At 49.6% G+C, this 14,185-nt stretch overlaps 1 protein-coding gene across 10 annotated transcripts in view; it reads left to right on the top strand.

Moving 5' to 3' along the window:
- The window catches only part of CACNA1B (calcium voltage-gated channel subunit alpha1 B), a 279,796-nt gene that overhangs the window by 251,733 nt on the left and 13,878 nt on the right, over positions 1–14,185 (top strand). For all 10 annotated transcript variants that reach the window (XM_085076372.1, XM_085076378.1, XM_085076379.1 and 7 more), the window contains 5 exons: positions 5,748–5,856; positions 8,289–8,396; positions 9,595–9,704; positions 10,810–10,937; positions 12,475–12,601. In XM_085076372.1, coding sequence (XP_084932498.1) covers positions 5,748–5,856; positions 8,289–8,396; positions 9,595–9,704; positions 10,810–10,937; positions 12,475–12,601 — 582 coding nt within the window. The remainder of the gene's footprint in view (positions 1–5,747; positions 5,857–8,288; positions 8,397–9,594; positions 9,705–10,809; positions 10,938–12,474; positions 12,602–14,185) is intronic.

Below are 14,185 nucleotides of genomic sequence, written 5' to 3'. Positions count from 1 at the left end.
GTGTCTGTGTGTCACCAGCTCAGGCAGAGATGGCTTCAGACAGCTCCAATCCAGCCTGAACATCAGTTTTCTCCGAGTTTGGAGATGATCACATTCCTTTTACACCTTATCAAAGAGCCCTGCATGACAGAAATACAGCTTCAAAACCAGATCAGGATTCTCCCCATGGGTTAAAGCTGCACTTTGGGCTGATCTCTCACCCAGCTATTGATGATAAAACCAAACCCTCATGGTTTAGGATTTGTTTTTGCTCTTTCCCTCCTCCACTCGTGTGTGCAGCTCATCCATGGATTGGTGCTGAGCATTTTCCCCTGTGACTGGGGGGAGTTGTGGCATTCCCTGCCCTGCTCCTGCCAGCTGTCCCCCCAGTGGTGGCACTCCTGTCCTCCCAAAGGGATGAGAGACTGGGGAGGACAGTGAAGCCCCCCAGACCCAGCCTGGAGAGGATGATGGACCCCCTTCTCCTGCAGGGGTAGCTCAGTCAGTGCCAGCAGCAGCCAGGGCTTTGTCTCTGCCCTGGTTTTGCCTTCTCCCTCTGATTTTTAAACCCCCTGACTGTTCTGCCCAGCAAAAGCTCTTTTGCCCCACGTATCCCCCCTTCTTCTCTCCATGTCTACTTCTCCCAGTCCTCTGCAAAGGTTCTGTGTGTTTCCCCCCTGTCTTTGTTGCCTTCTCAGTACGTCCACACTGTTGTTACTTTGGATTTTCCCTCTTTGCAGCCTCCTTGGCTGCTGTCCTTCCTTTCTGCTGTTTTCTGGTTCCCCTTTCTCAACTGTTCTCCTTGGTCAGCCTGACCAACCTCTGCAGCTCCGTTTGTGTGGCTTTGCTGCTTGCTGGACCTGCATGCCTGGGATGCTCTGGATGTGCTGCTCGGGCACGGGAGAGCTCTGTCCTGCACTGGGATGGGGAAAGGCTGGAGGAACCCAAATTCCTGTGCTCAGTTCTGGGCCACTCACAGCTGGAGGGACATGGAGGGGCTGGGGAGTGTCCAGGGAAGGGCTGGAGCAGCAGGAGGGGTTGAGGGAGCTGGGAAAGGAGCTCAGCCTGGAGCAAAGGAGGCTCAGGGGGACCTTGTGGCTCTGCACAGCTGCTGCCAGGAGGGGACAGCCAGGGGGTGAGGCTGTGCTCCAGGGAACAGGGACAGGAGGAGAGGGAACAGCCTCAGGCTGGGCAGGGGAGGCTCAGGGTGGACATCAGGAAAATTTCTCCACAGAAGGAGTTTTTAAGCTCTGGAAGAGGCTGCCCGGTGCAGTGGCAGAATCACCATCCCTGGAGGGATTTAAAATCCATATACATGGAGGTGTGACACCCAGGGACATGGGTTAGTGTAACCTTGCAGTGCTGGGTCAGTGTTGGACTCTACAATCTTGGAGGTCTTCTCCATCCTAAATGATTCTGTGATTCCGTTAATTTCAAAGGCTTTTCTATCCAGTCAGATGAAAAGAGGGAAGAAAATCGCTTTGACCTCACTCTGGTGTCTCAGGATTTGCTCATTGTCCTTGCCCACGGCAGGGGACAGAACTGGATGAGCTTTGAGGTCCTTTCCACCCCAAACCATCCTGGAATTCTGTGATTCCATGGGATAATCCCAGAGCTGGGCTGCTCCAGCAGTGAGAGGGAGAAAAACCATGGAGAGCCTCTCTGAAGCCAAGAGAAGAGTTAAACGGCAGCAGAATCATTCCAACTAGGTCGGGGTGAATTATTCATAGCAAATAATTTATTCACCAAACTCAACCTCATTTCCCACAGCAGCTCTCCATTGTCCCGAATTTATTCCCGGCTGGGGATCATTCCCAGAGCAGTTCCTGTCCCAGAGGCTGACGGGGTGCTCTTAATAATTCAAACCCATCAGGGTGCCAGTAGTTTTCCAGGCATTGTGTGCTCCTCTTCCTGCTAAGGAGAAGGAATCATCCTCTGGATAAAAGTGTCAGGGAATAAGATTTAGGGTGCAGCAACTTTTTCTGGGTCAGACCGGGAGCCAGCAAAACCCCTTTAATCCCGGGATGAATTTCCCCCTTTCCCTGCCTGTTGGGACACCATCCAAGGAGTTCCTGCGCAAAAACTTCGCCCAGCCCGCCGGCTGCAAGGGAATTTCCTCCCGACGCCAAGGTGTGGCTCCTCGTTAGCTCTGCCTTTTGTTTTTGGGCAATTAAAGCAGCCCGGGAGCTGCGGCGGGGCGCAGCCTGACCGCGCCCGGACCCCGCGCTAATCAGCGCCTGCCTCGTTAGCAGCGGCGCGGTAATTAGGAGACTCGGGAGACAGCGGCGCGGCTCCTGCCTCTGGGCTTCTCTCCTGCCCCTGGGCTTCTCTCCTGCCCCTGGGCTTCTCTCCTGCCCCTGGGCTTCTCTCCTGCCCCTGGGCTTCTCTCCTGCCTCTGGGCTTCTCTCCTGCCGGAGCATTAACGAGCTTCCAGATTCGCCTAATTACCGCGGGGCTGCGGGAGGATGCGCAGCGCGGCCGGGAGATGGGAGAGGGCAGTGCGTGTGCTGCATTTCCCCACCGGCCGGGAGGGCAGCAGGGCAGCCTCAGGGCATGGACAGTCCTGCCCGGCCAGCTCAGGGCACTGCAGAAGGATTTCCACCCTTTTCCCCACCTTTATTTTCAGTGATTCTCCCGAGCACCCCCTGGGTTGTGGCTGGCGGTTCCCAAGGATGCACATCCCAAGGGCAGGGAAGGATCTGCAGGCTCCTCAAATTTCCTTCTGGCCTCCAGAAGGATGGGAAATTATTCACATTAGCGTTGTCTGGTTTGGTTTGGTTTGGTGATTTTTGTTGTTGGGATCTCTTGGCTCTTTCTTCCCTTTTCCTTTCCCCTTTCTCCTCCCCTCTCCCGTCCCCTTCTCCTCTCCCTTTTCCTTCCCCTCCTTTCCCAAACCATGAGCCACTGCTGACACAGCCTTGAAGCACAACTTCAGCCAGAAGAAACAGCAAAAAAAATGGGGGGAAAGTGAATTTTTTTAAACTTAATGCAGCCTGAACAACTTGTTCAGTTTTTTTTTTTTTTTAACCTATGTTCTTGTCCCTAGTCTATGAGAAATGTGATTTTCTCTTCCAGCCTCGTTAAGGATGAGAATCAGAAGTTCTTGATGAATTTTTTGAAGAGAAATTTTGGGACAAGCCGAATATTTTAAGTTTGAGGAATGTTAGCAATTTCAATCGGATTCCTTTTAAAATAGATCCTCTAGAAATGCAGAGGAATTAAATACAGATAAAATTAGAAAGTAGCCTGGAAAGGGTTGAAATTTCACACTCTGCGCAGGGAGATATTTTTATGTATAAGGTCATTTTGTAATATTGAAAGGAAAAATTAATCTAACTTTTTATTTGCACTTTTGGCTGCATTTCTGGCGTTGGGAAAACACACCAGACCATGTTCAGGGATCAAATCCTTCCTGGCTGTGTCAGTGCCTGGCTGATTCCTTGGGTGCCCACAGTGACTTGAGACATTAATTTGGGATGTGGGGTGAGCAGTCTCACCCAACCCCTCCCTCAGCAGCCCCAGCCCTGGTGATAAAGCTATTTTGGATCAAAGATGAATCAATTATTTTCCTCCAACTGCTCCATCTTCATCAGGAGCTTTCCCAGAAAATGCCATATATTCATTGAAGGTACACATTTGTCAAGTCAGGGGCTTCCAAGAAAGGAGCTTTCAGTGATTTTGGGAGGCATCTCGGGTGGGTTTTAGCTGAGGCCTGTTGGCCTTGGCTGCAGCAGGTTCTAAGCATTTCTCTCTTACTTTGTGGCTTTTTTTTGGGCCAAGAAATGGGCAGCTGGAAGGTGCAACCTGCAGCTCACCTTGGCACTGCAGGAGCTCCTCAGCTGCTGTCCTAGGGAGGTGAACCCCAGTTTGGCACCCTGGGAGGAGAGAGGGAGACATCCCAGCCCAGCCTCCCCTCTCCTGCCTGCTGGAGCTGCCCATCCCTGCCTGGAGGAGCTGCACAGATCCCTCCCTGCTCCTTGCTGGGCTCTCCCTTTGGGAGTTGCACTGGAAGTGTCTGAATTCCTTGCCTGAGCAGTTTGGGTGTTGGGATGGAGACAATCGGGGAATGAAGGAAATGGGGTGGGGAGAGCCTCTGCCAGGTGCCTTTTGTCACCCAGTGGGAGTTTTGCTCAGCCAGACTTCCTCCAAGCATAAACCCCTTGGAAAATCTTGCCCTAAATCCTAAATGGCTAAAATTGAGGAGGAAAGACCTTCATCCAGCACTGCTCTGTACAGCTGGGATGTGGCCCATGTTCTACATCCATTGGGAATTGGGAATTCTACATTCCATTGGGAATTCAGCCTGGAAAGACAGCTGGGGAGACCTGGGATGTGTCAGTCACAAAGTGCTTTTTGCTGCTGGTTTTTGTGAGGACAGAGCTCTCCTGCAGGGAATTATTTCTCATTTGCCTGTTCTTCACTTCCATGCATCTTCTTTCTCTCTCCATCCCTGAACTCTCTCCCACTCCAGTGGGATTCTGGGACTCTGGGAGTGTTAACTGTGGACTCCCATGGATGGGTTTTTTGGTAACTCTTTGTGTGCTGAGGGCAGAATCTCAATCAAATCCTGTTTCATTTGACACAACTGACCAGAAAAAAACCATGTGGTGTTGCCAGCTCTTGATACCGTCAGAGATTGAAAAGGGAGGAAAGGTTGGGCTTTGATTCCCTGTCTCTGAGGCTGGGCAGACATGGAATAACCTCTGGGCATGCTGTCAGGGAAAGCTGGGAGATCACAGTGATACTGCCAGGCTTTAGGACACAGTGTGGTTGTGACAGTGGTCTCTTGTCCCTGCAGGATGCAACGAGAGCTGAAAATGTGTGATAAGATAAACAAGGAGATCTTGGCTCCTTTTTACACTGGACCAGCACCTTGTGCCCTTTGGCTGCCTGTGCCAACACCACCAAGTGTCCTTCTGGGGTGGAATTGTCCCCTGGGCTGGCAGAAGGTGCCAGGGTTGGACTCTGCCCTCTCTGAGGGCATGGAAGTGTCCAAAGCCAGGTTGGACAAGCTTGGAGCAGCCTGGGATGGTGGAAGGTGTCCCTGCCCATAGCAGAGGTGGGATGGGATGATCTTTAAGGTCTTTTCCAACCCAAACCAGTCTGGGATTCTGAGGCTGCTCAGTTCAGCCATCTGGGAAGTTGGAAGTTGAAATTTCTCTAAGCAGTGAGGTTATCCCAGGGATGGAAAAAGTGACCAAGTCTTCATTCCCCAGCCATGACTGGGTTTGGGGAAAACACAGTTGCAGGAATTGGGGCTCACACTGAGCCTCCCCCCTTGCCTGAGGCTCCAGCAGCTCCCTGCTCTCACCTCCCCCCCATTCCCTTCAGCAGCAGGAAAATGCCAATGAGCTGAGGTGTTGCTATTATCCTGGTTTAGGATTTAGGTGAGGCCAACGGGTGCAGCAAAGGGTGGAAAATATGGGTTTGAGCTTTATCTCCTGAGCACACTGCTTGGGCAGGGGTGACCAGTCTGGATTCTGCAGACACCTCTGGAGACAGCCAGGAATTGGGATGAGAGCATCCCACCTGGTTTCTTTTGGGAGAACTCTGCAGGATTGCAGTGCAGTGCTGGCAAATCACTTGTTACACCACCAAAGTTCTGTCCCAGAGCCTCTCCTGGCATCAATGTGCAGACGAATTCCAGCTCAGCACACAAAAAGTTCCTTCCTGTTTGTATTCTGGGTATTTTGGGGCTCTCAGAGGGGTGGGGGAGGGTGGGGGGAGCACTCCTGGCCTCACTCACAGCCAGCCCCGTGTGTCCCCAGCGCCTGGTGAGGATGAACATGCCCATCTCCCCCGAGGATTTAACTGTGCACTTCACCTCCACGCTGATGGCTCTGATCCGCACTGCCCTGGAGATCAAACTGGCCTCAGGTGAGAGAGATGGGGAGCCTGAGGGGTCTCTGGGTCACCTGGAGATCAAAGTCACCCTCAGGTGAGAGGGGTGGGGTCCTGAGGGGTCTCTGTGTCACCTGGAGGATGCTGCAGACACCAAGGGCAGCTCAGCTCCTTGCACTCCTCCCTGCTGCCCTGGCACTGTCCCACAGGGATTGGGGGAGCTGAGGGCAGCTCCAGGCATGAAGCTCATTCTGCTGCAGGAGATTTCCTATATGTGGAGAAAACAAACCCCAAAACAGCCCCCAAGAAGAGAGCCATGCCCTGTGTGGTCTCTTCCAGAGCTTTTCCAAAGCTTTGTAAGCCTCCAACCTGTGCTTTTCAGCATGGGAGAGCAGTTTCTGCCATCTGAGTTCCAGAAAAGCAGGAGGAGAAAGAAAACTGCAGTTTGCTGAGAACTCACGTGGCTCAAACCCTAATTGCTGACCCCAAGATGGGCTTGGTTGGTCAGAGTGAGGTGCCAGGGACACCAAGGGCACAGATGGATCCATTCACTCAAGAGTTGGATTCTATCCTTGTGGGTCCCATCCAGCTCTGAGTATTCAGTGAAATCTGTGGCCTTGGTGTTCCCCCAAAACCATGGACATTCTGCTCCAGGTGGGAATCCTACTTTCCCATTGCCTTCCCATGCCAACAGCTGAGGACAAGGGAGCCTGGGGACAGGCCAGAGGAGTCCTGAGCATCCCTGTGCCTTTGGGATAGCATTCCTGGTCATGAAATGTGGGGAACTTTGACCATCTTGGCTGAGAACTCCAGGAGGAGAATCCCTCCTTGCTCTGGATCAGAAATGAGAGTTTCCACACCTCTTCCCTGAACTATTCCAGCCCTTCCTCCCCAACTGCTCCACGCTGGCAGCAAGGCAGGGACTCCAAATGCCATGAACCAATGCCGCCTGGAGATAAAATGGAATTATTAAAGTATTTAATCAGGCGTTTACTCGACTTCCCAATTAAACTTTGCAATGTAATAAAACCCCTTGGCCTTTTCTCTGGGTCGTTACCCCATTTCATCAGCCTGGCTAGGGTCATAACCAAGGCATGCCTGGCCTGAGCACTTTTACACCTCATTTCAAAGTTAACAGGAGGTAACAATGCTCTTGTGAGCAGAGGGCAAGGCTGGGTTAGGCTCTGCTGCTTTCCTAAGCAGCTTGAGGCCAGAGAAACCTCTCTGAGTTAATCACCTCCTCCTAGGCTGCTTGAACTTTGATGCCTTGGGGAGGCACTGCTGGAAGAAGAAAAAATGTTGAGGTCCTTGGGGCTCTCCAGGGATCAGACACTCGTTTCTAAGGATGCATTTAGGATTTCCTGTGATTTTAACAGCCAGCACCTTATTTCAGGAATAACTCCTAGACACTGATGCTGAAAGTTGATTATTTTCAGTTTCCAGTTCCCTGCCAGCCTTTTTCAACTCGAAAAGCTCCCCTCACCCTTTTCTCTGTCCAAAAACTGGAAGAGAGCCAGAGAGGAGAGCTCAGCTGCTCGGCTGGATTCTTTCTGAGGTTCAGCTCTGCTCTGGGCTGTGAGGTTGTGCCCTGGGTTGCTGTTACGAGCTCCCTTTGAATAGGTTTCATGTGCTACATTTAATTGAGTCTTTAGTGCGGCCTAACAGGCCTTAATAAAGCCTCCCTAATGACTTCTCGTGTGGGAGTTCAGCCCCCGTGTAACAGAGTACCCAGAGCCTCCTCCCCTCGCTTTGCTCTCAGGAAAATAATCTCTGTCATTCAGATGAGCTCTTTAATTGCCTGCTGTGCAGGGAATTCAGCGGGGAGCTGGCCTGTGGCTCACACTGCCTTTAATCACTTGCCACGTGTGTGTTTAGGCTTGGCTTTGGCCCCTGAGCAGAGCTGGGCTTTGGCTCTGCTCCACCTTGGGATGGAGGTGCTGGACAGGACATTGGGCTTGTGGGGCACTGCCAAGGATTTTGGGGAGAGTTGGTGGCAAAATGTTTATATTTCATCATGATATTGCTCAGTGGAGGGTAAACCTGCCCATGGCAGAGGGGGTTGGATTAGAGGACTTTTAAAGCTTTTTTCCAACCCAAACCATTCCATGATTTCATGATTCTGTGATTTTGTGATTCTTGTCCAGCACCTCACACCAAGTCCTTTCTATCCCACCTGGGAGGTGCTGCTGCTTTCCTTGAGCACTCCCGAAAGGAAGAGGCACCCACAGATAAATGGATTAAGTTTGAGCTTAAATTAAGTCCCAGCTCGCTGCTCAGGGTCCCCAGGTCAAGGCAAGGATGGTCCTGCTGAGTTCATTGCACTTCTGTCATGACGGAATTCATGGATTCCCTTCCCAGGGAAGGGCTGTGCTGGCTCTCCCTTCCCAAGGAAAGGGGAGTGGGATGCACACAGTGGGATGTGCTGCCAGGACAGGGTTTTCACTGCTCTCCCTCTCCCATCCCTGCAGGAGGAGTGAAGCAGCACCAGTGCGACGCTGAGCTCAGGAAGGAGATCTCGCTGGTTTGGCCCAACCTGTCCCAGAAGACTCTGGATTTGCTGGTGCCTCCTCACAAACGTAAGTACTTCCTAGATATCCATTCCAGATATCCAGGAAGCCCAGAACAGGTTCCTCCCTCCTTGTCTGCTCTGTCCCAAGCCCACCTGGGCACTGGGGCATCTGGAGGATGCAGCAAAGACACCAAGGGCAGCTCAGCTCCTTGCAATGCTCCTTGCTGCCCTGGCACTGTCCCACAGGGATTAGGGGAGCTGAGGGCAGCTCTAGGCATGGATTTCATTCTGCTGCAGGAGATTTCCTGTGCATGGCAAACCCAAAATCCCAAACAGCACCAAGCAGAGAGCCATGTCCTGTGTAACCTCTTCCACAGAGCTTTTCCACAGCTTTGCAGCCTCCAACCTATGCCTTGCAGGATGGGAAGGCAATTTTCTGCCATCTGAGCTGCAGAAAACTGGGAGGAGAAAAGTTAAAGCTTGCTGAGAATTTGCAGAATCAGAAGTGAGGGTTTTGGGGCTAAAGGCCTTTGTGTTGCTTGGTCCTGAGCAAATGTGCTGAGAAGATGGGAAGTTTGCTGTTATCTTGATTAGCTCTGGAGTCCTGATTAATGAGAAGCAGTGCAGAGTAATAAAGGCATTGTTAATTAAGAAAAATGAGGGAGCTGAGGAGGTGCAAATCAGTGGGTTGTGACTGCTGAAGGCTTTCCCTCTGCTCCTCTCTTGATTGCTGTAGATCTGCTGCTCCAGTTCATTTCTCTATGTTCAAGTTCTCAGTGCTGGGCAGGGAAGGGCTGTCCCATGGCTCTGAGGGTGAAAAAAACACCTGGAAAAATGCAATACTCCTTAAAGGTGTATTAACCCATGATGCCCTGGCTGACTGTCACTCAGAGAAGCAGGAATGAGGCTGTTTGGTTGATTAAGGGCTGCCTGTGGGTCTGGGATGAATTTAGGGGTTCTTCTCTCAGCAGTGCTGACAATGCCACTGAGCTTTCCTGCCTGCTTTCTTCCCTACACAATCCCTGTGTTTGCCACAGAGATCCAAACCAAGGGAAGGCAGCAACAGGCAAAGAGCTGAAGAATCTGTTGTAACCTTTTGTCTTTCTTTTTTCTTTCCCCTATTTTCTGTGGCTGTTTCGCCTCATTATTCTAACGCTGCTTCCTGCCTCTCCTGTTTTCCACACCCATTTGCTGTTATTTCTAATTCTTCTCTTCTCCTCACCCTTGCAATGTCTCTGCCGTGTTTTTTTCCCTTCCTCTGGCAGCTGATGAGATGACTGTGGGGAAGGTCTATGCAGCCCTGATGATATTTGACTTCTACAAGCAGAATAAGAACAGCAGGGAGCAAGTCCAGCCCCCCGGGGGACTCTGCCAGGTACAAAAGTTGTCTTTCCATCCTCCCTCTCGGGCAGCTTTAACAAGAATCACCAGCAGAATTCATCCAGAAGGTCTGGTTGCTCCTTCAGGCTGGGTTTGAAAATAAAAACCTCTCCTGAAAGGCTCTCTCAAAAATATATATATAAAAAAATTAATTGTTGCAGTTGCTTTTTTCCAGTAAAGAAAGAAAGATCTTTTCCAAAAAATGGCAACTGATGTTTGGCTGTCTAAATCCTGTGTTCAAAAGTGGCCTAGAGCCTGGGGAACACCAAAAGGTTTCTTCGGGAGACCAAAGCTGCTGATAGTTTGGCTCTTAAAATGTTTAAGTTATTTTTGAAAATAGGAATCATTCCAAATCATTTTGGCTCTGATAGATTTAAAGGTTTTTACAAATTCTGGAAAATATTTCTTGAAAATATTTTCACCCAACCAGCTTGGGATTGAAAGCCCCATTGTTTCCAGCAGGACAAAGTCCTGTTGTTTTTAGGATGAGCATCCAGCTGCTCTCTTAAAAGATCCAGAAAAGATTTCAGGATGATGTTCTGCTGATCCAGCATGGGGTGGAGATGTGTCCCACATGGATGGGACAGCACAGCGAGCCATTGGAACTGCACAGCCCCTCTGGCCACATCCCTGTGGGAATTCCATGCTGTGCTCTGGGGAGTGGGAGAGCATTCCTAGGGAAGGGGGATTGCAGCAGGAAATGGGGAAATATTCCAAAGGAAGGAGAATTGCAGCAGGACTTGGGGAACATTCTGAGGGAAGGGGGATTGCAGCAGGAATTGAGAAATATTCCGAGGGAAGGAGAATTGCGGCAGGAATTGGGGAAATAATATTCCGAGGGAAGGAGAATTGCGGCAGGAATTGGGGAAATAATATTCCGAGGGAAGGAGAATTGCAGCAGGAATTGGGGAACATTCTGAGGGAAGGAGAATTGCAGCAGGACTTGTACCAGGTGTCCCTCAGAGCCTCTCCCAGCTGTGCCCAGGCTGCGGTGCTCTTTCTGCTGCGCTGATGTCCCAGGGTGGCAAAGTGGACTTTTTATGGACTGAGAAAGTGCCTGCAGCCCATGGCAGCTCTGACACGTTCCCTGTGCCCGGCAGCCTGGCCCAGTGTCCCTGTTCCACCCGCTGAAGGCCACCCTGGAGCAGACCCAGCCCACAGCCTTCAACAACGCCAAGGCCTTCCTGCGCCAGAAGAGCTCAGCCTCGCTCAACAACGGGGGAGCCTTGTGAGTATCCATGGGCTGCCTTTTGCTGGGCTTAGAGTTATGGGCAGACAGGGTTAAAGGGGTAAAAGGGTTTTACCTCAGTGTTTAATAGGATCCTGGGTGCACAGCTCTGCAAAGGTGAAACATGCCAAGATGCACAGCCATATAACGCGTACGCAGTTTTTATGGACTTTGCAAATTAGCGTATCTGTCTAGGATCCACCAATAAAAAACTTAACAAATGAAGTAATGTCCCCCTATTCTAAAGAATCGCCTCCCAGATGAGGCTAGAGCCCAGTTTAAAAAATATGTTCCAGAGAGAAGGTTTCAACCATAGTTGACACGTTGAAAGTTTCAACCATGGTTGAAACCTCGAGTTTTTGATAACACAGAGCTCTCTGGCTTCTTACTGTGAATGTGTGGTTTTTCTGTCTTGCAGAACCCCAAAACTAAGCGAGAATATCAGACTGCAAAAATTACAAGCATCTAGGCTAAGGGTACAGAAAATAGATAAAAGGGTATATAAAATATATAGAAGGGTATATAAAAAGAAAAGGCAGAAATCATCAGGCATCACCTGACCTCCCTCCAAAGCCAGCACAACCCCCATGGAGTCAACCCCATCAACCCCAGCTGCTCCAGTGGCTCTGGTGACACCAAGGCCAGCAGCCCCTTCACACCATGGTTGGGACAATTCCCACTGGTGGCTGCCAAAACTCCTCCATGTACCTCTGCTCCTGCTGCAGTGATCCCTGTGCTGGTATCTGGGATTTCTGTGTTTCCTCAATGGTCTCTTGAATCCTCACTGGAGAGCTTCCCGTTGTGAGTTTGCTCACAGGAACTTGGGACCGTTGCAGAACGACCAAACCAACCCCAGCAACCATCCTGGCAATGAGGTTTTTGGGATCTTCCCAAAGATCCTTGGGAATAAATCCATCCCTCGAGCTTGTGGCATTGGGTAACAGCAAGAGTTCCTTGGGATTTGCCACAACACAACTCTCTCTTTGGGATAATAATCCCTCCATGGAGAGCTTTCCAAACAGTCCTAATGACAGTGATCCTTAATCAGTTCTCCATTTCCTGCTCTCCAGGCGATTTTCCTCTGGATTGTGAGTGTTATGGATTTTTAGTGATAGACAGGTGACTAAACATCCCAAATAACCCTGATGAGAAAACCAGCACCAAACTCAACACTTGGTGAAGGGATTTCAGCATGGTCGAGGTGTTTGACCAATGTCCAGCTGGTCCTGCACACAGAATTGGCCTGAACTCCAAAATTCTTCACTGTCCAGCAGGAATTAAGTGGCAAAAGTTGTAAGAGACAACTCAGTTACTGGAAAAAAAACGATGGCTGGTTTGATTTCCTTGTTCTCATGGGATCTTCAGGCTGTACAGGGAAAAACCCAGGGGACCTTGGAGCTTCACCAGCCGCTGTGCCCATCCTGCACAACCAATTTGCACAAGCGAAACCCTAAAGGATACTTGAGTTAGGTTTGCCAAATCCAGCAAAACCTCTTTGCAAAAGAATGAATCTTTTTCCCTCTTTTCCTTCGGCCAGGCCACCCCCGGAGGGTGGGATCAAAGAGTCCAGTTCCTGGGGGACCCAGCGCACCCAGGACGTGTTCTATGAAACCAGGAGCCCAGCTTTTGAACGAGGCCACTCCGAGGAGATCCCCAGCGAGAGGGTGAGCAACTGGGGCCAAGGTGGGCAGGGGCAGGTGCAGATTTTAGTGTGGTAGAACTTGAGAAATTTTAGAAAAATATTAAAAAAACAGGTGAAGGCAGGGTAAGATGCAGGAGATTTTAGAGCTGTGGTAGAACTTGAGAAATTTTAGAAAAATGTTACAAAAACCAGGTGAAGGCAGGGTAAGATGCAGGAGATTTTAGAGCTGTGGTAGAACTTGAGAAATTTTAGAAAAACGTTAAAAAAAACCAGGTGAAGACAGGGTAAGATGCAGGAGATTTTAGAACTGTGGTAGAATGTCAGAAATTTTGGAAGATACTTAGAAAAGCCGGGTGAAGACAGGGTGAGATGCGGGGGATTTTAGAGCTGTGGTAGAACTTGAGAAATTTAAGAAAATATTTAGAAAAGACAGGTGTAGACTGGGTGAGGTAGATTTTAGAGCTGTGGTGGAATTTCAGAAATTTTAGAAAGTTTTGGAAAAAGACAGGTGAAGATGGAGTGAGATGCAGATTTTAGAACTGTGGTAGAACTTGAGAAAATTTTAAAAATGTTTAGACAAAGCAGGTGAAGACAGGGTGAGGTATAGTAGATTTTTAGAGCTGTGGTAGTACTTCAGACATTTTAGAAAAACATTAAAAAAACAGGTGAAGATGGGGTGAGATGCAGGAAATTTTTAGAGCTGTGGTAGAACTTCAGAAATTTAAGAAAACATTTTTAAAAAGCAGGTGAAGATGGGGTGAGATCAAGCAGGCTTTAGAGCTGTGTTAGATCTAGAGAAATTTTAGAAAACATTTTAAAAACAGGTGAAGGCAGGCTGAGGTGCAGCGGATTTCAGAAGTGTGGTAGAACTTCAGAGATTTTAGGAGATACTTAGAAAAGCCAAGTGAAGACAGGAGGACCTGCTTTAGCAGAAGATCTGTCCCTCGAGGCTTTGTTCTGTCTGGTTTGCTTGAGCATTATGGAGAAACCCCAAATCCTGCAGATCCCACAGCCTGATCTGCACATGGTTTTCCTGGAATTCTGTCCTGCTGCCATGGGTTACCTCAGGTTTTCTCTCCCCAGTCTCCATCCCATTGTCCCAACTCATTTAGGGGTTTCTCAGCTCACAGGTGAGGTTTGTGGCTGCTGGAAAAGCTCATCCCACTGAGGACAAACTGACCTGGGCACTCCACAGCTCTTCAGTCGATCCCTTTCCCATACTTGAGGGGCTGACCTAAAACAGAGGCTAGAGAAAGTTAGGAGAATAAAAGCAGTTATATTTATTGAAGGTCTTCAGGTGCATTTAGGGCAATCACAGCTCACCCAGGGGCTACACCCAAAATGGACAGCAGGTCATGAGTTTTTCATACTTTATAGGTTGTGTCCATTTACATATCTGGGGTGATTAAAGCTTCAGTTACAGCTTCAGGTGATGAAGTCAATTACTCCAAGTTTGCTATCCCTAATTCATTGCTGTTCACATATCTTGGGGCCTGAGACAGTAAGGTGTTCTTGAATTTCGAGCTTAGAGAGGAATTGTTTTGTCTAAAAATGCTGAGAACAGCATCTTAACACCCTGAATGGAGTTTAGAGTTATACACTAAGA

This window comes from Lichenostomus cassidix, chromosome 17 (genome assembly GCF_008360975.1).
Source record: "Lichenostomus cassidix isolate B80296 chromosome 17, HeHo_3.0, whole genome shotgun sequence".
NCBI lineage: Eukaryota > Metazoa > Chordata > Aves > Passeriformes > Meliphagidae > Lichenostomus > Lichenostomus cassidix.
The sequence above is the reverse complement of the archived record's forward strand: the minus strand, read 5'-3'. Positions and strand labels throughout refer to the sequence as shown.